The sequence below is a fragment of the Phascolarctos cinereus genome, unplaced genomic scaffold, assembly GCF_003287225.1.
Source record: "Phascolarctos cinereus isolate Bilbo 61053 unplaced genomic scaffold, phaCin_HiC Scaffold_2;HRSCAF=192, whole genome shotgun sequence".
Taxonomy (NCBI): Eukaryota; Metazoa; Chordata; class Mammalia; order Diprotodontia; family Phascolarctidae; genus Phascolarctos; species Phascolarctos cinereus.
Genome location: NW_027555625.1, coordinates 38,510,535 through 38,533,811, shown reverse-complemented (window position 1 = coordinate 38,533,811; position 23,277 = coordinate 38,510,535). Strand labels below are relative to the sequence as shown.

The 23,277-nt window shown below is 40.4% G+C and overlaps 1 protein-coding gene across 1 annotated transcript; it reads left to right on the top strand.

The window, feature by feature from the left end:
- The first annotated feature begins 136 nt into the window (after positions 1-136).
- LOC144454099 (uncharacterized) lies at positions 137-22,774 on the top strand. The gene is given in 7 exon segments (XM_078149316.1): positions 137-217; positions 461-565; positions 1,520-1,645; positions 12,897-13,023; positions 14,331-14,426; positions 18,323-20,595; positions 20,598-22,774. Coding segments are annotated over 5 exon segments (2,598 nt in total). The 5' UTR covers positions 137-217; positions 461-565; positions 1,520-1,612; the 3' UTR covers positions 20,667-22,774.
- Positions 22,775-23,277: the final 503 nt, after the last annotated feature.

Here is a 23,277-nt window from a genome sequence, read left to right as displayed (position 1 = left end):
TTTGTCTGGAATTCTGCAGGCTGCCTGTTCCTTGCTCTCCCCCTTCCACCTCCAATAAGAAATCAGATGATGGAGGCATGGAGGAGGAGGAGCTCTCTGAGAGGACCAGCCTAGTGGGTGGTGGCTCAGGTGGAACTGGAGCTCTGGGGTGGAGTTTGGAGGGCTGGGAAGAGGCTGGGGAGGAAGAGGGCTCATTCCAGAGGCTGAGGCATTTCGGGTGATTGGAGGGCAGGGCTTGTGGAGGAGAGGTAGAAAGGGTCCCTAGCTCTTGGCCCTGGGTGTGACTGGAAGACACAGCCCTGCCTGGGCGCCTCAGAGGCTGGGCAGAGGGTGGGAGTTCCCTCCCAGAGTGGGCTGTCTGAAAACAGGAACATTTGTCGCGAGATTACTCTGTCTACTTCCCATGTAGCTGAACTATTTCCGCCTTCCCTGCGACTGAGATCTCTGCCTTCTTCCCTAGGAATTGAGATCTCTCCGTCTTCCCTTAGAGCTGAAATCACACTGCCTTCACTTGGACCCGAGATCTCTGCCTTCTGCACACCAGCTCTGTGGGGTCAGTTCCCAGGTAGGTCTGAGGCAGCCCCTCACAGACCTGGGGCGTCTGCTGATTGTTTCCGTTACCGGGTCTCATCCTTGTTCTCTGACGATGGGGTGAGTGCCTGCCAGGTCCACCTGCAGCAATCCTCCTTCCCTAGCCTTACTGCTGAACAAGGTTCTCACTACTAACTCTTTTCCAGACTGCCAATCACTTCCCATGAGTGTGGGGTCACGCTCCCCCGATTTAGGATTGGGTCAACCTTTCCACAAAATTGAAACCTTATCTACGGGGACCCAAGAATCCTGGCCTGAGTGAAAGACAAGTGAAAGGCTTGCTTTACCCTTGTATTGCAAGGGTAAAGGGTGTGGATCTACTTTAAAAAATTGGACCCCTCAAGCCTTCTTTTAGACAGACAAGGTTTATTGTGTGGCCAGTAGAAGCAGGGAAGATTTTAAGAGTCTCTGCATTTTGTAGAGGCAAGACCGACTTTTCTTTTAGGGTGAAAGATTGCGGGAAGATTTGGGATGGGATCTAAGGGGGGTAAATATCTTGGGGTAATCTAGAGGTAACAGAGAAGGGGTCTAGATGGGATGAAAGGGTGGGAAGTAGCCTGGGATGTTGCAAAGGTAACAGACCAGGAAGGGGCCACAGTGGAAGGACCATTGAAAGGATTACTGAGTATCTAGGTGGAGATAGGTGGGAAAGTTCTGGAGCTGGGTTGCTCTTTTGGGATCCAGGTCCCATACCCCACCAGAGGGAGCACCCTGATTCAGGAGCCATTGAGGCTCTGACTGGTCTCATCCTATCTGGGATCCCAAGCCCCTTCTGCCTCTTGGTTCTCTGAAGGAGAATGGGGGAAAGGAAGGGGACAGAAGAGAAGGAGTTGGAGAGGGTGTGGTCATCTTTTTCAAGCCTGGCCCTCCCTGTAAGTTGCAGTCTCTGCCCTGAGGTCAGGGCCTCACCCCCTTTAAATTTCTGTAGGCTGGCCTCCTGCCCTGGGATCCTTCTCCCTCCCCAGGTGTGTGTGCTGAAGACCAAGGCCTGGCCCAAGCAGGGAGCCAGGAGACAGAGGGAATGGCCCCTGGGAGCTGCAGACCCCTACCCCAGGTGAGTACACTCTTTCTACAGACTTTACCAACATCAAGAAAGAGGCCATTTCCACAGACAAGGAGGATTTTCTCTGAGACTGGAAATCCCCTATCTATGGATTGTTTATTTACAAAAAGAGGTAGCAAATTGAAAACAGTAGTAACAACACCACCCTGTTCTCTCCTTCTGTACTTTGAATTGATTTGTGGCACTTTGGCATCACAAGCACTAACCACCCTCCAACCCCCTAACTGCTTCCCTACCTGTGTCCTTTTTGTCGTTGTTAAATTTTCCCTCATGATCCCTGAGATGCAGGGAAGATCACTTCACTCATTCTACTGTGTTTTCTAGGGGTCTTGTCTTTAGCTCCTTTGCACAAACAGTTGAAATGTCTGGTGCACACTCATGTCTTGGTAGCTGGTTTGACTCTCAAGGGCACACTGAGAGAATAGTGAGTGTTGAAAGGAGCAAATACTGTGAGCAGGGGCTGGGGATGTTCCTGGCCTCCTGCATCCTCTGGTCCAGTGTTTTCAGGAAAATATGGCAACTCAAGAAAACAGGTGAAGTCAGTATCAGGGTCACATTGACATGTTCAGAGACCCTTACCAGAGTTATTTGGACCAGGCCAAAGAAAAGGGTACCTTCTTTAGCTGTTAATTGATTAGCATTTGTTAAGGACCTAGTACTTCCCTTGTTGGAGAGGATATAGGAAAGGGCTGAGTTTGGGGAACTATTCAAAGCTGTGGCAGTTTTCTTTTCAGGTCGGGTAAGGGGGGTAGTAAAGAAGACACTCAGTTCTTATCAATGAAGCATCAGGCTCAAAGGCAAAGACATAATGGAATGACTTGCTCCCTCTTGAAAATGCACTTTTGACCATCTTTCCACAACTCCTCCAACCCTGACTGGTGCTATTTGTTATTTTTGTCAATTTTGCAGAATATGCGATTGAGACCTCGGGGTTTTGCTTTTTATGTTTTTCTTATTGGTGGTTTGGAATCTTTTCTTTTTCTTTTCTTTAAATTTATTTTTATTAATTTATTTTGATTTATCAGCATTCATTTCCATACGCTTTTCAGTTTAAAATTTTTCTCCCTCTTCTTCCCCACCACTCTCCCGAAGATGGCTCACAATTTGATATAGGCTATACATTTACATTCCTATTAAACATATTTTCACATTAGTGAAGTTCTAAGTAAAAATTAAAACCAATAGGAGTAACCATCAGAAAGAGGAAACAAAACTCAACAGAAGAAAAGAAAGATAGCTTTTTCTCCATCCTTTTCCCCCCGTTTATCCTTTTCTTTCTCCTTTCTTCTTCCCCCCCACTTTTTTGCTTTTGCCCACTGTTTACTTAAGTCTCTCCTCCCTTCTATTATCCCTTTCCCTTTTCTTCCCCTTTAGGCTCACTGCTTCTTCCCTCCGTTCTGTTCCCCTCACTTTTCTTTCCTTTTTTCCCTCCTACTGCCTATAGGGCAAGTTAGATTTCTATACCTAACTGATTATGTTATGCCCTTCTTGAGCCAAATTTGAGGAGAGTAAGGTTCAAACAATGCTCACACCCACTCCCTTCTTTCCCCATGCTGTAATAGGATTTTCTGTCTTTCCCTGTAATGTAATTTACCCATGTCTGCCTCCTGCTTTCTCAGTACATTTTCTAAGATCAGACTAATCCACTTACTTGGATCCATTTAATTTACTTGATTAGATTTTTTTTTATCCCCTTTATATATATTCCTTTAACATGGTGTAATAACAATACAGTTCTCAAGAGTTGCAGGTGTCATCTTCCCTGTAGGAATGTAAACAGTCTGCCTTTTATTAACAACATATTGTATCTTTCTTTCCCATTTACCTTTTATGTCTTTCTTGAATCTTGTACTTGAAGATCAAATTTTTTGTTGAGTTCTGGTCTTTTTAACAGGAAGTTTTGAAATTCCCTGTTTTGTTGAATATCTATCTCCTCCCTTGAAAAATAATGCTCATTTTTGCAGGGTAGTTGATCCTTGGCTGCAATCCAAGCTCCTTTGCCTTATGGAATATCATGTTCCACACCCTGTGGTCTTTTAATGTAGAAACTACAAAGTCCTGTGTAATCCTGACTGTGGTTCCATGATATTTAAATTGTTTCTTTCTGGCTGCTTGCAACACCTTCTCTTTCATCTGGTAATTTTGGAATTTTGCTATTATATTCCTTGGCATTCTCAATTTGGGATCTCTTTCAGGTGGTGAGCGATGTATTCTTTCTATGGTTATTTTACCTTCTGGTTCTAGGACTTCCAGGCAGTTTTCCTTTATGATTTCCTGAAAGATACTGCCCAGGGTCTTTTTTTCATCATGATTTTCAGGTAGTCCAATAATTTTAAAATTTTCTCTCCTGGATCGATTTTCCAGGTCGGTTTTTTTTACCAATGAGGTATTTTATGTTTTCATCTACTTTTTCATTTTTTTGTTTGTGTTTGACTGATTCTTGCTCTCTCATAGAGTCATTAGTTTCCATTTGTCCAATTCTAATTTTTAACAGATTGTTTTCTTCTGTTAGTTTTTGTACTTCCTTCTCCAGTTGGCCAATTATATTTTTAAGGAATTTGTTTTCCTCAGTGTACTTTTTTCCAGTTTGCCAATTGTGTTTTTTAGGGACTTGTTTTCTTCAGTGTACTTTTTTTCCAGTTGGCCAATTTTATTTTTTAAGGACTCTTCTACCTCTCTCATTAGACTTTTAAAATCCTTCTTAAGGGGGCAGCTAGGTGGCAGAGTGGATAGAGCACCGGCCCTGAAGTCAGGAGGACCTGAGTCCCAATTGCCTAAAAGCAAAAAACAAAACAAAACAAATAAAATCCTTCTTGAGCTCTGCTAAGAAGGCTTTTTAGCTTCATACCAGTTCATACTCCCTTTTGATGTTGCAGATGTGGGTTTGTTGATCATGTTGTCCTTTTCAGAATTTCTGTCTTTTCATAATATAGATCTATGGTATGGTTTTTTTTGTTTGTTTTTTAGGCAATTGGGGTTAAGTGACTTGCCCAGAGTCACACAGCTAGTAAGTGTCAAGTGTTTGGTTTGAGGCCGGATTTGAACTCAGGTCCTCCTGACTTCAAGGCCAGTACTTTATCCACTGTGCCACCTAGATGCCCCCGGTATGTTTTTTTTTAACTCATGATTTCTTTATTCCCTAGCCTTTAAGGAGATTGAGCTCTCCTGCTGGGGAACAGAGGGCACTGACCCAAGGTTCTTGTGTTGGGAGCCTAGGTCTTAGTCAAAGGCTTTGTGTGCTGGGGCCTCTTATGTTGGCAATTGGAGGCTGTAGGGTTCTGGCAGCTTACCTCATGTTGGGCAGGAATCAGCAAGGCTGGAACTTTCAGGCAATTCTAGGTTGCCTGCTTTTCCTTTCCTTTCTTCAGCTCCTTTTAGATGGGTGCTGCAGGGTGTTTATCTGTTTGGGTCCCCTTGCAATGCTGCCTCCCCTCATTTCTGCTAATGCACTGGGAGATTCCTTTGAGGTATAGTGCTGAGGCACCTGCTGGTTTTCTGAGCTGATTTCCACCAGTTCCCTTGCCCTCACTGAGGCACTTGGAGGTTGAGGTGTTGGTGTTTGCCTCCTCTAGCACCTGGGCTTAAGGATCTCCTTCTGGTTGACAGTTGGAGGCTGTAGGGTTCTGACAGCTTACCTGGTGTTGGGTTGGAATCAGCAAGGCTGGGACTTAGGAAGACTCTGGGTTGCTTTCTTCAGCTTCTTTCAGATGAATGCTGCAGGGTGCTTATCTGCCTGGGGCCCTTTGTAGTGCTGCTTCCCTTATTTTACCTGATGTACTGGGAGACCCATTTGCTGGGCTGCTGATCTGCTGTTCCCCATCTTTCTTCTAGTTCAGCTGTTCCAGGGTTTTTTTCTGGGATGATATTTTCTGGATTTTCAGAGGTTGATAGGAGAGGGTGAGAGCTATCTTTTTATTACGCCATCTTGGCTTTCAGGTGTGGAAGTCCTGGAGTCTTTTCTCATATGGTTGGGAATACTTGGCAGTTCTTTTGTTCAGAATTTTTAGTTCCTAACCTTTGACCAATCATCTATTGGGTAAAGGCTGTTTTTTGTTTTTCAGTTGCTTCAGTCTTGTCTGACTCTTTGTGATACTCATTGGCATTTTCTTGTCAGAGAACTAGAATGGTTTGCCGTTTCTTTCTCCAGCTTGTTTGACTTAGGAGGAACTGAGGCAAATATGCTTAAGTGACTGGCCCAGGGTCTCATTGCTAGTAAGTGTTTGAGGCTAAATTATAAATTGGATCTTCCTGACTCCAGGCCTGCAGCTCTGTCTACTGTGCAACCGAGCTATCATTGACTATTAGTCTTTTTTCAAATAATATTTCATTTCCCCCCACTTTTCCCCAATTACATATGAAAACATTTTTTATTCCTAAAATTTGAGGTCACAATTCTCTACCTACCTCCTTCCTCTTACCTCTCCTGCATATGTTAAACAATCAGAAATAGGTTATGCATAAGTGAACATATAAAGCATTTCCATATTGGTCATTTTGTGAAAGAAAACATGAACCATAAAGAAAGAAAGTGAAAAATAGTATGCTTTAGGTTTGTATTCTGACTGAATTAGTTTTTTCTATGGAGGAGGATTGCATTTTTCATCATGAGTCCTTTGAGATTGTCTTAGATCATGGTATTGCTGAGGATAGCTAAGTTATTCACTCTTTATCATATAGTATTGCTGTTACTTTGCACAGTATTCTCCTGGTTCTGCTCACTTCACTCTGCATCAATTCATGGAAGTTTTTCTAGGTGTTTCTAAAATCATCCTGCTTGTCATTGCTTATTAAACTGTATTGTGTTGCAATCATATACTACAACTTGTAAAGACATTCTTCAATTAATGGGCTGCTCCTCAGTTTCCAATTCTTTGCCAGGATAAAAAGAACTATTACATAGGTCCTTTTCCCTTTTTTTAAAAACCTTTTTGAAAAATAATTTATTTATTTTTAGTTTTCAACATTGGCTTCCATAAGATTTTGAGTTTTAAATTTTCTTCCTTTCCTTCTCCTCCCCCCTCCCCAAGATGGCATGCAATCTGTTGTAGGCTCTATTTATATGTTCATGTTAAGCATATTTTCACATTAGTTATAATATATAGAATATTTTTTTTAAAGTCTTTTGTGGATGCTGACTTAGTAACGTTATTGCTGGGTCAAAGGGTATGCACGGTTTTATAGCCCTTTGAGTATAGTTCCAAATTGTTCTCCAGAGTGGTTGGATCAGTTCACAAATCAACAACAGTGCATTATTGTCCCAGTTTTCCTACTTCTCTCCAATATTTATTATTTTTATTTTCTTTCTTATTAGTCAATTAAATAAGTGTGAGGTGGTAGCCTAGAGTTGTTTTAATTTGCATTTGAGAATTTTTCTATGAATATGAATAGCTTTGATTTCTTTGTCTGAACTGCCTATGCACATCCTTTCACCATTTATTAATTGGGTCATGACTTGTGTTCTTACAAATTTGACTCAGTGTTGTGTATATTTGAGAAATGAGGCCCTTATCAGCGATAATTGCTGTAATTTTTTCCCCAATTTTCAGTTTTCCTTCTAATATTGTTTGCATTGATTTTCTTTCTACAAAAAAAACCCTTTTAAATTTAATAAAATTAAAATGATCCATTTTACATCTAGTAATGCAGTTTATGGGTAAATTCAGTCCATTCATATTTATAGCTATGACAACTAACTGTATTTCCCTCCATCCTGTTTTCCCTTATCTCTCTTCCTCTCTCCTCCTTCCTCTCCCTGTTCCTCTCTGTCTTTCTTCCTGTCTCTTCTCCCGCCTTTTATCCTGTCTCTCTTCACCCGGGTATTGTTTCTGACCAATACCTCTCCCAATCTGCCCTTCTTTCTATCAGTCCCCCCTGTCTGTATACCTATCCCTTTTTACTTCCCTACAGGATGAGATAGATTTCTGTACCCTCCTTGAGCCAATTTTGATAGGAGTAAGGCTCAAGCCATCCATTCTCACCCCCCTCCTATGTTCCCCTTCACTGTAATAGCACTGCTTTGCCTCTTTTATGTGAGATACTTCCCCGCCTTCCACCTTTCCCTTCTTTCTCCTTGGCGTGTAATTCTCTTTCTCACTCCTTATGTGTATTTTCTTGAATATCTTCCCATCATAGTCAATGTATATTGTCAATGTATACTCCTAATTGCCCTAATCATTATAAAAGACTTAAGAGTTGCGGGTATCATCTTCCAATGTAGGAATAGAAATAATTTAACCTCGTTGAATTTCTTCTGCTTTTTCTTTCCTGTTTACATTTTGATGTTTCTCTTGGGTCTTGTATTGGAAGATGAATTTTTTTGTTCAGCTCTGGTTCTTTTTCTTAGAAGTGTTTGATTACCCTGTATTGAATGTTCATTCTTTTCCCCCATGAAGGATTACACATTTTTTCTGTATATGAGATGGTTGGTCATGGTGCTAGTTTCTTTGTCTTGCTGAATATCATATTGCACACCCTCTCATTTTTTTTAATATAAAACCTACTAACTTTTGTGTTAGCCTGACTGTGGCTCCATGGCATTTGAGTTGCTTCTTTCTGGTTGCTTGTACTCTTTTCTCCTTGACCTGGGAGCTCTGGAATTTGGCTGTGGTAGTCCTGGTAGTTTTCATTTTGAGATCTTTTTTAGGAGGTGATTGGTGGATTCTTCCCATTTCTATTTTACCCTCTGGCTCTAAGGTATCAGGTCTGTTTTCCTCAATAATTTCTTTGCCAAGTAAACACCATATAAAATATGTTGTAGGGTATTGTTAAGATGTTAATTTAATCTTAATTTCCTTCCTGACTGCTTTCCATTTTTCTCCATAGCACTTTTTAATTAAATAAGGAGTTTTACCCTAAGTAATCTGTTTCCCACTTTATCAGACATTGAGTTTTACTGATTTCTAATGGTTCTTAATTTCTCTTGCTTAATCTGTTCCATTCATTTATCTCTTTTTTATTTTATCAATACCACATGGGTTTGATGACCAATGCTGTATGCTATAGTTTGAGGTCTAGAAGTTCCCTTCCCTCTATATCTTCTCTTCTTTTCATCATTCCCCTTGATATTACTGTAGGTATTTAGTTTTTCCAAATGAATTTTGTTATTTTCTTCAGCCCTGTAAGATATCTCCTTCATAATTTTGTTACTGTTATTGATGGTATTGTTCAGACACATCCAGGTCTTTGTGAGTCTATTTGGGGTTTTCTTGGCAATGATATTGGAGTGATTTTCTTTTTTTTTCTCCAGATCATTTTTCAGTTGAGGAACCTGGGGCAATCAGAGTTAACTGACCTGCCCAGCATTACACACAGCTAGCAAGGGTCTGAGTCCAAATTGGAAGTCAGATTTTCCTGACTCCTGGCTCAACATTCTATCCACTCTGCCCCTAGCTGCTCCCATAATTTCAATACTATAGTAGTAACAGTGTAAACATCTTTGTTAAATCTCTACTTGAGTTTGACTCTTTTCTTGTCTGTGAACCAATTTCCATTCTTTTTTTTTTATGAAATGAAAGTATTTATAGATTATTTCTGCCTTTTTACATTTGTTTGAGAATCTTTCTTCCCTAGTCCATGCTTAATTTTTGCAAAAGTTCCATGGGGCAGAAAGAAACAAATAATGTCTTCACTTCTGATTTTCTTTCTAAAAATATTTGACAAATTTCTTTTTTTTTTTATCATTGAACATCCACTTTTTGTCCCACATTGCTAAGTTCATATTAACAAGATATATGTTCCTGGGCTGCATACTGTGCTTCAGTGCTCTCTGGAATGCATTCTTCTACTTTCCTACTTATTTCTAGTGAGTTTGGAATTGTATATTTCAGTGTCCTTTCCACTGTATTTGAAAGTTTTCTCCGGATGCCTTTTAGAACTCACTTAGCCTCAAGGACCTGACAGTCTAGCAGAGGAAGAGCAACATAAAAAAATGATGAAAATGGGTTGGAGTGACAAGGTACTCCAGTTTTGGGTTACAATGGAGCATTCAGTCAGAGAAATTCCAAAGATGTTGAGCCAGGTGAGAGATGAGATATTTTTCTCTTTAAATGGAGGTTTGGAGTTCATAACTCCCTCTGGCAGTTCTGAGAGATGGAGGTGGCAACTTTGCAAAAGAAAGAGATTTGGAATAGCTTTTGTTAGGTGTGAGTTAGGGAATCAGAGATCAGTTATCAGTCAGTAAGAGTCCTGCTTTCCTGTAATGTTTTTTTAAAACATGTATTTGGTATGTGATAAACCCAAAAATCCAAACTTTTGAAACAAAAATTCATTATTTCACAAAAATTGCTGGGAAAGCTGGAAAGCACAATGGCAGAAACTAGACATAGACCAACATTATTTTGATTATAGACTTAAAATTTTAGCACAAACAAAACCAATGGAGCCAAAATTATAAGGAAAGCAGAGAACTGGGGAATTTTTTTTCCCAAAAAGTATCTCTGATAAAGGCCTCATTCTTTAAATATATAGAGAAATGAATTTAATTTATAAAAACCGAAGTCATTCTCCGATTGATAAGTGGTAAAAGGATATGAAGAAACAGTTTTCAGAATAAAAAATTAAAGCTATATATAATCATGAAAAAGTGTTCTTAATCACTTGATTAGAGAAATGCAAGTTGACACAACTTTGAGGTACCACCTCATACGTATTAGATTGGCTAATATGGTGAAAAAGGAAAATGATGGATGTTGGAGGGGATGGGGAAAAACTGGGACATGAATGCCCTGTTGGAGTTACGAACTGATGCAACCATTCTGGAGAGAAATTCGGAACTGTGCCCAAAGAATCATAAAAGTGTGCATATCTTTTGATCCAGCAGTAACCCTGCAAGGCCTAGAACACAAAGACATGAAAATAAAGAGGGCCTATTTGTACAAAAAATATTTATAGCAGCTCTTCTTGCGGTGGCAGAGAATGGGGAATTGAAGAGATGTCTGTCAATTGGAGAATGGCTAAACAATCTGTGGTATATGATTATAATGTATTGTGGCATAAGAAATGACAAGGAGGATGATTTCAGAAAAACCTGGAAAGATTTGCATGAATTGACAGAAAATGAAGTGAACAGAACTGAGAGGAAATTATACACAGTTATAGCAATATCGTTCAGTGAAGAACTGGGAATGACTTAGCTACTCTTAGCAGTGTAAAGATCCAAGAATATCCCAAAGGACAAATGATGAAGCATATACTCTGCTTCCAGACATAGAATAAAGATTGTTTGCATACAGACTGAAAGATGCTATTTTTCATCTTCTTTCTTATGTTCTTTTTCTTTTGTTCAAGTCTTTACCAAATATCTTCTGGTAGCTGGAGGATGGGATGTGACTGCCTACTACAAACCACAAGTTCCTCTTTTCCAATCTTTCTGCAAACTATGAGCTCCTTTAAAGTAATACTTTTGATTGGAAAACTCATCAGCTGAAGAACAAGTACTTCTGAGGTATTCTCACTTTGACAGACAGACTGATAAACACAGGATGCATCTGGGTCAAGAAAACCTGGGAGGAAGAAGTAGTGAGATAACCTGCCCTGTCCAATTGAATTATGTTCAAAATATGTTTCCTAAGATTGCTGTAATTTTTTCCCTCTTCTGTTATAAAAATTAGCTCTGTTAATCACATCTATGTCACAAATTACTGAGGAATTAGTTGATCTTACTTAGAGATAAGCTGCCAACTGTTGTAATTAAATCATTGTTTAATAGTAGCAAATTTTGTACATCAGATTATGTTCTACTTCAGATAAGTAATTTTAACACTTGACTCCTTGCTTTGCCAGATAGAGCTCAGTGTTTGAGAGGCTCCCAAGGAAAGTGTGGGAGAGAAGAGGTTTTAGGCTGCATACCCAACTGAAGGTCTACAGAGCTATTGTCCTGACCTCATTGCTATGTGCCTGTAAGAGCTGGATAGTATAGCAGTGCCATGTCAGGAAACTGAATCACTTCCATTTGAATTGTATTAGGAAGATTCTGAAGGTCACCTGGCAAGATAAGGTCCTGGATACTGAGGTCCTTTCTCAAGTTAGATTGCCAAGCCATCACCTTCTACTGCAGAGAGCACAATTCCGATGACTGTCCATGTTGTTCAAGTGCCAAAAGTATGTTTGCCTAAAGGACTATTTTGTGGAGAACTTATGCAAAGAAGGTGCTTACAAGGTGGTCAGAAGAAGTGATACAAGGACATTCCCAAGGGGACTCTGAAGAATTTTGTAATCAGTTGTGAGACATGGGAGACACTGGCAAAGCCCACATCAAAGAATGTACTGTGCTGTTCTAGCAAAGCAGAATTGCAGTAGCTCAAAAGAATGGTGAGATGTGCAAATTTAGAGCCATCTCCACCCCAAATGTTCACATGGACTGTTTGTCCCCAATATATGGTAGAGCCTTGCGGGCTCTCTTAGATCATCCATGATCAGACACACACTGTACTTTGACCCTGATGTAGTGATGTCATTTTTGTCCTCTTGGAGCACAAAGAACAACAACAATGACCAACTACATAATTAAATATTGTAATAAAGAAATCTGTTATTGACAAATGAAAGCAGTCATAAAGTGAAGGCATAAGATGTTTTGGCCATGACACATCATGCCCAGGGTAGCCTCGAGCCTTCAATGTAATGACAGATAACTCTCCTTCACTTGGCTGGAAAGTCTCCTATCCCTTAGTTCAGTCCAGATAGTAGTTAGCATGCTGTATGAATCCTTTTCATGTCTTATCTAGATGAGACTTTGTTTCAGCCTCTCAGGAAATTAACTAGATCTTTTCTTTTCCTTTTCTCTCTTTTCTACAATGAAACATGAATCCCCTCTTTCCCCCCAAATATGTTGTATTTGCCAGCTTCTCACACACTTTTCACAGAATTTTCTTCATAACATAATGCTTTTTATCAGTTCTGATAAGGAAGACATTTTGCATCACCTTATCTCTTTTTCCTGCAGTGATCCTTCTACCTCACAGACAAAACATGCACTTTATCCCAGATTCCACAGAGAGACACATTCCATAGTAAAACATTTCTCAACTTTATTCCCACTGATCACATCAAATACTTTTCTCCGTATTTCATTGAACTCTTCGTGATGATGGTTTTTAGTATTGACTCTGATACTCAACAAGGATATGACTTTTGGGTAAATCCCCTTTCTATGCTTCAGTCTCCTCCTCTCACTTAATGAGGGTTAGGATGCATGAATTCTGGAGTCTTTCATCTCTCAATCTTGTAACATTTGATGGTTTAGGAGCTGGTGACATTCCAGGATGTGGCTGTGGACTTCACCCCAGAGGAGTGGGCCCTCTTAGACCATCCTCAGAAGAAGTTGTACAAGGACGTCATGCTGGAGAATGCCCGGAACCTTCTCTCCCTGGGTAAGGACATTTCCTCTGGCAGCTCTGAGTGTGCTATCAAGGGAGTATCTTAATTCCTGAGTGTGCTGGCTTTGGAGCAGTCATCAATTAGTAGAAAGGGAAAAGTTCTGGTCTCTTGTATCCAAGAGACTAGGACCTCCTGCTGCTTGGTTTTCCTATAAAAGGTCAGTACGTGCAGGTTTCCTTGTTTCTGCTGAAGCTGTCTCTTGCCAATTCTAGGTAGGTTGAGGTCAAACATCAGATCAAAGTTGAAGCATCTCAGATGTAGAACTAATCCCATGGATTATTTAGTTCCCTTCCTGGACATGAATTTTGTCTGCCACATCTCTGAAAAGTGCTCAGGTGTCTTTTCCTTGCAACTCTTTCCTCTTTGGGATGGCCCAATTGCTTAGGATATTCTTTTTGAGAAGCATCAGTTTGTATCTCATAGCTCCATAGCCTAACGTGACACATTTGTCCTTCATCTTCTTTTACATCAGGTCCACATTCCGGCACAGGTGGTGGGAAAGGAACAAGCATTTCTGTTCACCTGCTGTTCACCAGCTGTTGTACTAAGTACTTTCTTTACAATATTATGTTATTACCTGATGGGATTATCCCCATTGGTCATTTGAGAAAGCTAAAGGAAAGAGGTTAAATGACTTTTCCAGAGGCACACAGCTAGTAACTGTGTGAGGTTAGATTTAAACCCTGGCATTCCTAACTCCAGGCCCAGGGCTCTTTCCTCCTTACTGCCAGCTGCCTCTAATTTCTAGATAATGGAAACCATGCAGGGAGTCCATCCTCCTGGGACAAAGGTACCCCAAGATCAAATTTTCTGACTGCAAATTGGCTCCATGATCTTCTCCCCCACCTCTCCCCAAAGCTCCCAAAATAAATGCTATGGAAGCCATGCTTAAGGACTTGTGGGACTCATGCTGTGCTTTTTGCTTGCATGCCCCTGTCAATGGCAGGAATAATGGACTGGCCAGGAATCAGACGAACTAAGGTTCCTTGAGTTCCCTGGCAGGAGAATCTTACCAAAAGAGGAAATGACTCCCTGCATGAGCAGTGACAAGGTTTTCATGGGATTCTGTGAGTGAGGAGCAGGGTAGGGGACAGGGCAATATCTGTTCATCAAGGTCCCTTTTGCTGCAGGTCAAGGCTGATCTGGCACATCCTGTTTTGTGTTCCTTGCTTTACAAGCATTCGTGGGAGAATAATCCTATCATCTGTGAACATGATGGAGTAATTCTCAATGGAGTAGCTTTGTATGTACACTGATTTGTGTAAAGAGAACTTAATGACAAGTTTTTCTCTATGCTCAGGGCTTCCAGTTCCCAGAGAATATGGGATTTCTTATTTTGAGGAAAGGGAAAGACCATTGATGCTGGAGCAAGAAGGCCTGAGGAGCAGCTGTCCAGGTGAGAGAGGTGAAAGCAGGTATAGGAGAGCTGTGATTACAAGAGGCTTCTAGGTGTTGTGGCAAAGGAAGTGCTAGATACAGAGGCAGGAACACCTGGATTTGAATTCTTTTTCGGATACCTTTAGAAGGGTGTCCCTGGACAAGTCACTGAACCGCACTGAGTCTGTTTCCCCTTCTGTAAAATGAGGAAGTTGGACACCATGGCAATTAAGCTCTCTCCCAGTAATAAATCTGTGATCCTAAAAGTAGTCATAGTTTGAAAGTGCAAAAAGGGGTTAGGCTTTCCAATATGGGCTCTTTCTTAGACTTTCTGCAAGTCAATGAACATTTAAATGCCTGCTATGTGCCAGACCTTCTGTTAAGCACCAGGGATATAAAGAGATAGAAGGAACATTCTCTGCTCTCCTGGAGCTCAAAGGCATGGGGCAGACCACACCCCAAGAGCACTGTACAAACCTGTTGTGGTCAGGCTGAATTGGAGCTCATTGAGAGAGTGAAGGAGGACCAGAAAGTCTTATTGTGGTCAGTGGGCTCTAGCTGGGGCTTCAGGGAAGCCAGGGCGAGCCTTTGAGGTATGGGGATGTCATTGGAAATCTCACAGAATCATCAGATGGAGTGTCCTGTTCATGGGACTACTAAGAGAGGCCGAGACCACTGGGTTATAAGCATGTTCAGTAGGAATACAACGTGAAAGAAAATCAGAAGAGTAGGAGAGGGCTAGGTGAAGGAGGGGTAGTTGATTAATAGCCCTAGAGAGGATTTTATATTTGATCTTTTCCCAGGGAGCCACAGGAGGTTGCTGAGTACATGAGGACGTGGTCAGTGAAGAACTTTAGCAAGATGAACTTTGATCAGTGGGGAGAGACTAGAGGCAGCTGGAGCAAGGAGCAGGTTCTTGGAAAAACTGAGCTGTGAGGTGTTTGGGGCCTGGACCAAGACAGTGGCAGTGTTGGGAGAGAGAAGGGGTGTGTGGGACAGATGTTACTAAGGTGGAATCAGAGGACTTTGCAGCAGATTGAATGTGGGGGTCAGGAGTGTGTGTGAGGCAGTGAGGAGTGTATGAAACCTCATTTGTAAGCCTACTCTGTTGGGAGGATGCCTTGGAGAGCATTATGAAAATAGGAAGATGGGAGGGTTGGGGTAAAGAGAATGAGTTTGGTTTGGGGAACAATGAGAGGAGTGTCACTGAAAGTGTGTGTGTGTGTGTGTGTGTGTGTGTGTGTGTGTGTGTGTGTGAGAGAGAGAGAGAGAGAGAGAGAGAGAGAAAGAAGGTGATTTACTGTCAAAGGCTTCAGAGAAGGGAAGAAGGATGAGGATGAAGATATGGCCAGTGGATTTAGCAAGTTTGAGATTTTTGGTAGTTTTGGAGAGAGGAATTTCAATTGAACAATGACATTGGGAGCTCGACTGCAGAGCCAGTAGAGGAAAGGAGTTAGACAGCAGTTGTAAATGGACATGACCAGCTGTTTAGCCAAGAAATGGAAGAAAGACATTGGAAAATAGCTCTTGGGTGGAATGGATCAAGTGACTGTGTTTTGAGGATTAGAGAGAAATGGTTTTATTTGTGGTAGATGGAAGGAGTCATTAGTGTGGGAGAGACTGGAAAGTATTGGAAAAAGGGGGTGCTAGAGTGGCTACATAATGAGGAAGATAATGTCCTGGAATGGGATGATTTACACATGGAAAGGAGTTTGCCTTAGCTAGCAGAAAGAAGACCATTTGATCTGATTGTGGTATGAAAAAGGAAAAAAAGGCACTTGATTAATGGGAGATGAGAAAGAGAAAATTAGAAGGCAAATTTCTCTGCAGAGAAGCTGAATGGTTGAGTGGACAGAAGGAGTGAGCAGTCAAGTACAGTTGGGAAAGAACGAAAAGAATTGGAAAATCAGCTGTGGTGAATGACAAAGGGAGTTACTTGGTTTTCAGTCATTTTAGTCATTTCTGAATCTTCATGATCTGATTTGGGGTTTTCTTGGCAAAGAAACTAGAGTGATTTGTAGTTTCCTTTTCAGGCTCATTTTATAGATGAGAAAACTGAGGCAGACAGGCCTAAGTGACTTGCCCAGGGTCACACATCTAGTAGGTGTCTGAGGCTAGATTTGAACTTGAGTCTTTCTAACCAGTACTCTATCTACTGCACGACCTATCTATCTGAAAACAGGCAATTACGGAGATGTCAAAGGATAGCCTTGCCACAGTGAGGTCCACACTGAAATGATGTACCCTAAATTTGCACGTACCCGGATAGTTTAGTTTTGTTTTTTTCTCTCCATTTAGCAGCATCGAAGTCGTAGCAAAGGCAGTTGCCTTATTTAGAATTAATCTAAGGCTGTGCTTTACATAAATCATGAACCTGTGTTCCTCCCTGATCTCTAAGGCTCAGTCTTTGGCCCATTCTTGGAGAATCATTGGCCTGATTCATTGAATTGCCAGCCACTCTTGGTTTGGGAAAGTGGGAAGTAGGAATCTCCAAGTCTCCCATAGTATGAGATAGTCATGCTGCAAAAAAGACTCTCATCTTCACTGTGGGTCTGGTTCAGTCCCATCAGTGTTAGAACCAGACAGAGGTCACTAAATATAGGAGATAAGGTACAAGACAAAGCCAGAAACAGGGCTGAGGACAGAACTTGCATTTGCTAAATAAATCAGGGAGCAGAATTCAAGGACTGAGGTAAAGGCTGGGGCCTGGTGTGAGCTTTGGGCCCAGTCAGTCAGTCAGTCAGTCAGCAGGAATTGAGCCCCTTCAGTTTTCTAGGCATCTCATTAAGCTTTAGAAAGGGAAAACCCAGTCTCTGCTGTCAAGGAGTTCCCAATCTGGCATACAAACATGGAGATAGTTTGAGAAGAAGCAACAGATCAGGATGCTTGGTCTCAGCTGATCCAGGGCAAGGAGAGTGTTTGTGAAAGGAAAGACATCTAGTTCAGTGGCATGTGAGCAAACTCAAGGAGTGGGGTTAGTAATGGTTTGAGAAGGAGAATAGAATTAGGGAGGACAGAGTCAAATTGAAAAGAAGAATGAGTCACCTCAGAGATACCTGCAGGTCCAGTTCCAGAGCTCTGTGGTAAAATGAATACTGCAATCAAGTGAATCATCTGAATATTTGGTTTCTCAGTACATTTGAAAGCTTTGTTTACCACATACTGTTATCTATGACATGTGCAATGCTATTATGTCTAAAAAAATGTGCTTTCTTTAAAAATATTTTACAGGCAATAAAACCTAACTATAAGCTGAGTCCTCTGAATGATCCCAGTGGTGGTTGCTCAAGGCTGGTGGCTGCTGTGGCAATTTCTTCAAATAAGGCCACAGTGAAGTTTGCCACAGTGATTGACTCTTCTTTTCCCTTGAACTTAAAGCCCCATTGTAGGGATATTAATAGGCCTAATCTCAATATTGTTGTGACTCAGCAAATAGGAAGACCCAAAGAGAGGGAGAGAAGTCAACATGTAGTAGTAAAATATTTTTTCTCAAAAAAAAAAAGTGTAGTGGAGAAAGGTTGCTTAACTCCGTGTACAGAATATGGCCACTTGCAGGGTTGGAGTTCTAGTCTCAGCTGCAGAGATGTTGGTCAGGTCACTCAGCCATTCTGAGCTCATGGGCTGAGTGGAGCATGTAATATGAAAGCCTTAGGTCTGCCAGTGTCACAGGTGTTTGAGGATCCAATGTGACTGTGTGTGAAGCTCTTTGTAAGTCAAACTGAGCTGCAGATGTGACCTAGTGGCATTTTCAAATGATTAATTTTATCCATTTAATTTTGAAGACTTTTCTCTTAGCCTGGGGAAGTAGGATACAGATCAGTTAATTTACTTTGTCCCCATGGAGGGAAGGGATTATGATTATATATGGGTGTACATGTGTCTCTGTATATACTTTTTATTGTTTGTTTCTTGCAGAAGGCGAAATGAAAACTGAAATGAGAGAAACTACTGAAAAGCTAAGCATTTCTGTGAAAGAGACTCACCAGGAAAGCCTCATGAGTGATGGTCCTTGTGACTTCACTGGGAGAAAAATCTGTGCTGTATTGCAGAGATTCCACACAGGAGAGCAACCTTATGATTGTCGTCATTGTGGGAAAGACTTGAGTCAACAGTCATCCCTTATTAACCATCAAAAAATTCATACTGGAGAGAAACCACATGAATGTCATGAATCTGGTGAAACTTTTAGTGAATCCTCATCCTTCATTATTCATCACAGTATTCACAGTAACAGGAAACCTCATGAATGTAATGAATATGGAAAGGCTTGGAGTTGCAGCTCCAGTGTTGCTGTTCATCAGAGAATCCACATTGGAGAGAAACCTTATGAATGTGATCAGTGTGGAAAAGCTTTCAGAGTGAGCAGCAAACTTACTGCACATCAGAGAATCCACAGTGGAGAGGAACCTTATGAATGTGATCAGTGTGGAAAAGCTTTCAGAGTGAGCAGCAAACTTACTGCACATCAGAGAATCCACAGTGGAGAGGTACCTTATGAATGTAAACAATGTGGAAAGGCTTTTAGAGTGAACTGCACACATGCTACACAACAGAGAATTCACAGTGGAGAGAAACCTTTTCAATGTAATCAATGTGAAAAGGCTTTCAGAGAGAACTCCAAACTTGCTGAACATCAGAAAATTCAAACTGCGGAGAAACCCTATGAATGTAATCAGTGTGGAAAGGCTTTCAGAGAGAACTCCACACTTGCTCAACATCAGAGAATCCACACTGGAAAGAAACCTTATGAATGTAGCCATTGTGGAAAAGCTTTTAGAAGTAACTCTTATCTTATTGTACATCAGAGAATCCACACTGGAGAGAAACCTTACGAATGTAACCAATGTGGAAAGGCTTTCCGACAAAACTACCAACTGGCTCTACATCAGAGAATTCACACTGGGGAGAAACCTTATCAATGTGACCAGTGTGGAAAGGCTTTCACACAAAGGTCATTTCTTACTGCACATCAGAAAATCCACACTGGGGAGAAACCTTATGAATGTAATCATTGTGGAAAGGCTTTTAGAAGAAGCTCTGATCGTTCTGTACATCAGAGAATCCACACTGGGGAGAAACCTTATGAATGTAATCAATGTGGAAAGGCCCTCCGCTCCAGTTCCAGTCTTGCATCACACCAGAGAATTCACACTGGAGAGAAACCTTATCAATGTGATCAGTGTGGAAAGGCTTTCATACAGAGGTCATTTCTTACTGTACATCAGAGAATACACACTGGAGAGAAACCTTATGAATGTAACCATTGTGGAAAGGCTTTTAGAAGTACCTCTGATCGTTCTGTACATCAGAGAATCCACACTGGGGAGAAACCTTATGAATGTAATGAATGTGGAAAGGCTTTCAGACAAAACTCCCAACTTGCTCTACATCAGAGCATTCACAGTGGAGAGAAACCTTATCAGTGTGATCATTGTGGAAAGGCTTTCACACAGAGCTCATTTCTTGCTGCACATCAGAGAATCCATACAGGAGAGAGACTTTATGAATGTGATAAATGTGGAAAATCTTTCACTAAGAGCTACACTCTTGCTGTACATCAGAGAATCCACACTGGAGAGAAACCTCATCAGTGTGATCAATGTGGAAAGGCTTTCAGAGTAAGGTCCCAGCTTGCTTTACATAGGAGAATCCACACTGGGGAAAAACCCTATGAATGCAATCAATGTGGAAAGGCTTTCAGAGTGAACTCCAAACTTGCTGCACATCAGAGAATCCACACTGGAGAGAAACCTTATGAATGTAACCATTGTGGAAAGGCTTTTAGAAGTACCTCTGATCGTTCTGTACATCAGAGAATCCACACTGGGGAGAAACCTTATGAATGTAATCATTGTGGAAAGGCTTTCAGAGAGAACTCCACACTTGCTCAACATCAGAGAATCCACACTGGGGAGAAACCCTATAAATGTAATCAGTGTGGAAAGGCTTTCAGAGAGAACTCCACGCTTATTCAACATCAGACAATCCACACTGGAAAGAAACCTTATGAATGTAATCAATGTGGAAAGGCTTTCAGAGTGAACTCTAAACTTGCTGCACATCAGAGAATCCACACTGGAGAGAAACCTTATGAATGTAACCATTGTGGAAAGGCTTTTAGAAGTAGCTCTGATCGTTCTGTACATAAGAGAATCCACACTGGGGAGAAACCTTATGAATGTAATCAATGTGGAAAGATTTTCAGACAAAACTCCCAGCTTGTGCTACATCAAAGAGTCCACAATTGAGAGAAACCTGACGTGATAAAGACTTTTTTATGTACACTGTCACCTTAGTATACAAATGTGATGAAAGAAAAGGCCAAGAGACATCATTTCTGCTTAATCATTTCATTAATTATGGCTAATGAATAATTAATAAAAGGATGGTCATTTAGCTATCTCTTGTAAACCAAAGATGAATCATGGAGGCACATCACTTATATGCCCTTAGAGAAGTGGGTGTTACCAAGTGGCATAAATCAACTCTGCTTAAAAATTAATGAAACTGAATATCATAATAATATCATGAGGTAGACTTATTTTTATTTTATTAATTTATATGGAATTATCAACAATCACTTCCATATGCTTTTGAGTTTTAAATTCTTCCTCATCTCACTCCCCAATGTGGCACATAATCTGATATAGGGTATACATATACATTCTTACTTAAGCTATTTTCACATTCGTGATGTTATAAGTAAAAATTAGAACCTATAGGAGAAACCACCAGAAAGATTAAATAAAATACAACAGAAGAAAAAAAAATAGTATGTTTTGATCTGCATTCAAAATCCATAGTTGTTTCTTTGGATGTGGATAACATTTTTAATCATGAGGCCTTTGGAGATGTCTTAGATCCTTGTTGAGTCTATCGATATTAGTCATCGCACAGTGTGGCTGTCCATCTGTACAACGTTCTCCTGGTCCTACTCATTTCAGTCAGCACCAGACTATACAAGTCTTTCCAGGTTTTTGTAGCACAGTAGTATTCCATTACATTCATATACCACAACTTGTTCAGAAAATTCTGTGATTGATGGGCATCCCCTCAATTTCCAATTCTTTGTCTCCAGAAAAAGAGCTGCTTTAAATATTTTTGTAGATGTGAGTCCTTTTCCCATTTGTATCATCTCTTTGGGATATAGCCCTAGAAGTGCTCTTGCTGGGTCAAAGGGTATGCACATTTTTATAGCCCTTTGGGCCTACTTCCAACTGCTTTCCAAAATGGTTGGGTCATTTCACAACTACACCAACAATGCATTAGTGTTCCAATTTTTTCACGTCTTCTGCAACATTAGATTATTTAGTTTCCAATTAATTTTTAGCTTATATTTTCATGGCCTTCTATTACCTGTAATTTTTATTGCTTCAATATCTGTAAATGATGCATTTAATATTTCTGCCTTTCTAGAAAGGCAAAGGGTAGCATCTCCCAACACTAGAGAAATTCCAAACGTTTTCCCTTAATTTCCAGTGAAGTAGGTTAGGTTCAGGGACCTTCAGTAGAGATCCCCTCGTAATGTCTTTTGGTTTCAGTATTTCTGTCTTAGAGCTATTTACAAAATTTGCATTCCCTTATTACATGCAGCAACAAAAGTGGGAATGCCTTACATTTCAGCTCATGGTTCTTAAAGAAGAGAGTTTGTTTTGTTCACCTCATCCACAGAGCTTTCTTCACCCATTTCCCCCATTTTCAACTAATATCTGTACTTATGAGAGACAAAGGAAAATTACGTGTGTATATTTTAAATTCAGAAAGAGGATCTGAAGCAATATGTTCACTCCCAGATATGTAATTATTAAAGGAAACCTTTTTCACACAAGTAACAGTACATGACGGTCCCTGCAGTTACATTGAAGTGTATGCACTTTGGGTGCTGGGGCTCTGCTTTTTGGTGTGTATGTTTTTGGGGGGTGGGGGTGGGAAACTCATATTCAAGATCTCCATAGTGAGTGTTGTGTTGGGTATGAAGTTGACATCTGTCTGCTGGTTAAGTTTTAGGAGAGATTTGCTTTTTAAATTAATTCTTATTTAGGAACTTGAGCAAGTAATTGAAAACTGGGGTTAGGGCTGATTTGAGTATTGTCCTAAATTCATTAAATCTTGCACTACTTTAAATGCATCTGCTGTTTATATGTCTGCAGGTGGGTAATACGACAGTGAGATTATCCTCAATTTAAGAGGTATTTCATTTTTCCATTTTGTTTCTTTTAATCCTTATTTTGTGCTCATAAAGTGTTTACAAGAGAGTTACAGCAAATCGATTTCTAATGTTCCTTTTTTTTCATTTCAAGTGACGTAAATGATAGTTTCAGTTTATTTTGTGGGAAATTAAAAAATAAAGCCCTCATACTGAATTGATTCTGAATTGATTTTTAATTTTTTTTCTGTTCTTTGCCAACTAGCTGCCCCTGCTTTTTTAAAATTTAATTTAAAAAGTTTTATGATAATTTCAAGGATAGAGAGTTTAAAGATTTTCCTGAATAGAAAACAACAGTAAAGTCCATGTAAGAAGGAAAACTTTCCAGGCTTTTCACTTGATTTTAAAAGGCTATAAAAAATTGTGTATCAGTATGCTCCTCTAAGTATTAGAGAATTCAACAATCCCAAGTATGGAAAAGATAAGCAGGAAAAGCACCGTAGACACAATTGGGTGCTACTCACCACCAAGTTGAGAATTTGATTTTAAGTATTATAGGGGCTAAGTTGCTTTGAATGGTGTCTACCATATTAAATGCAAACAGCCACTTAAAAGTTTCTTGAAATGAGACAAAACTTGGAGTTCTTTTTCTCTATTGACAGCTTTATTTCATCCTTGTAGCACAAAATAACCTGGGAAAAATATGAAAGGTAAATCAATTGAG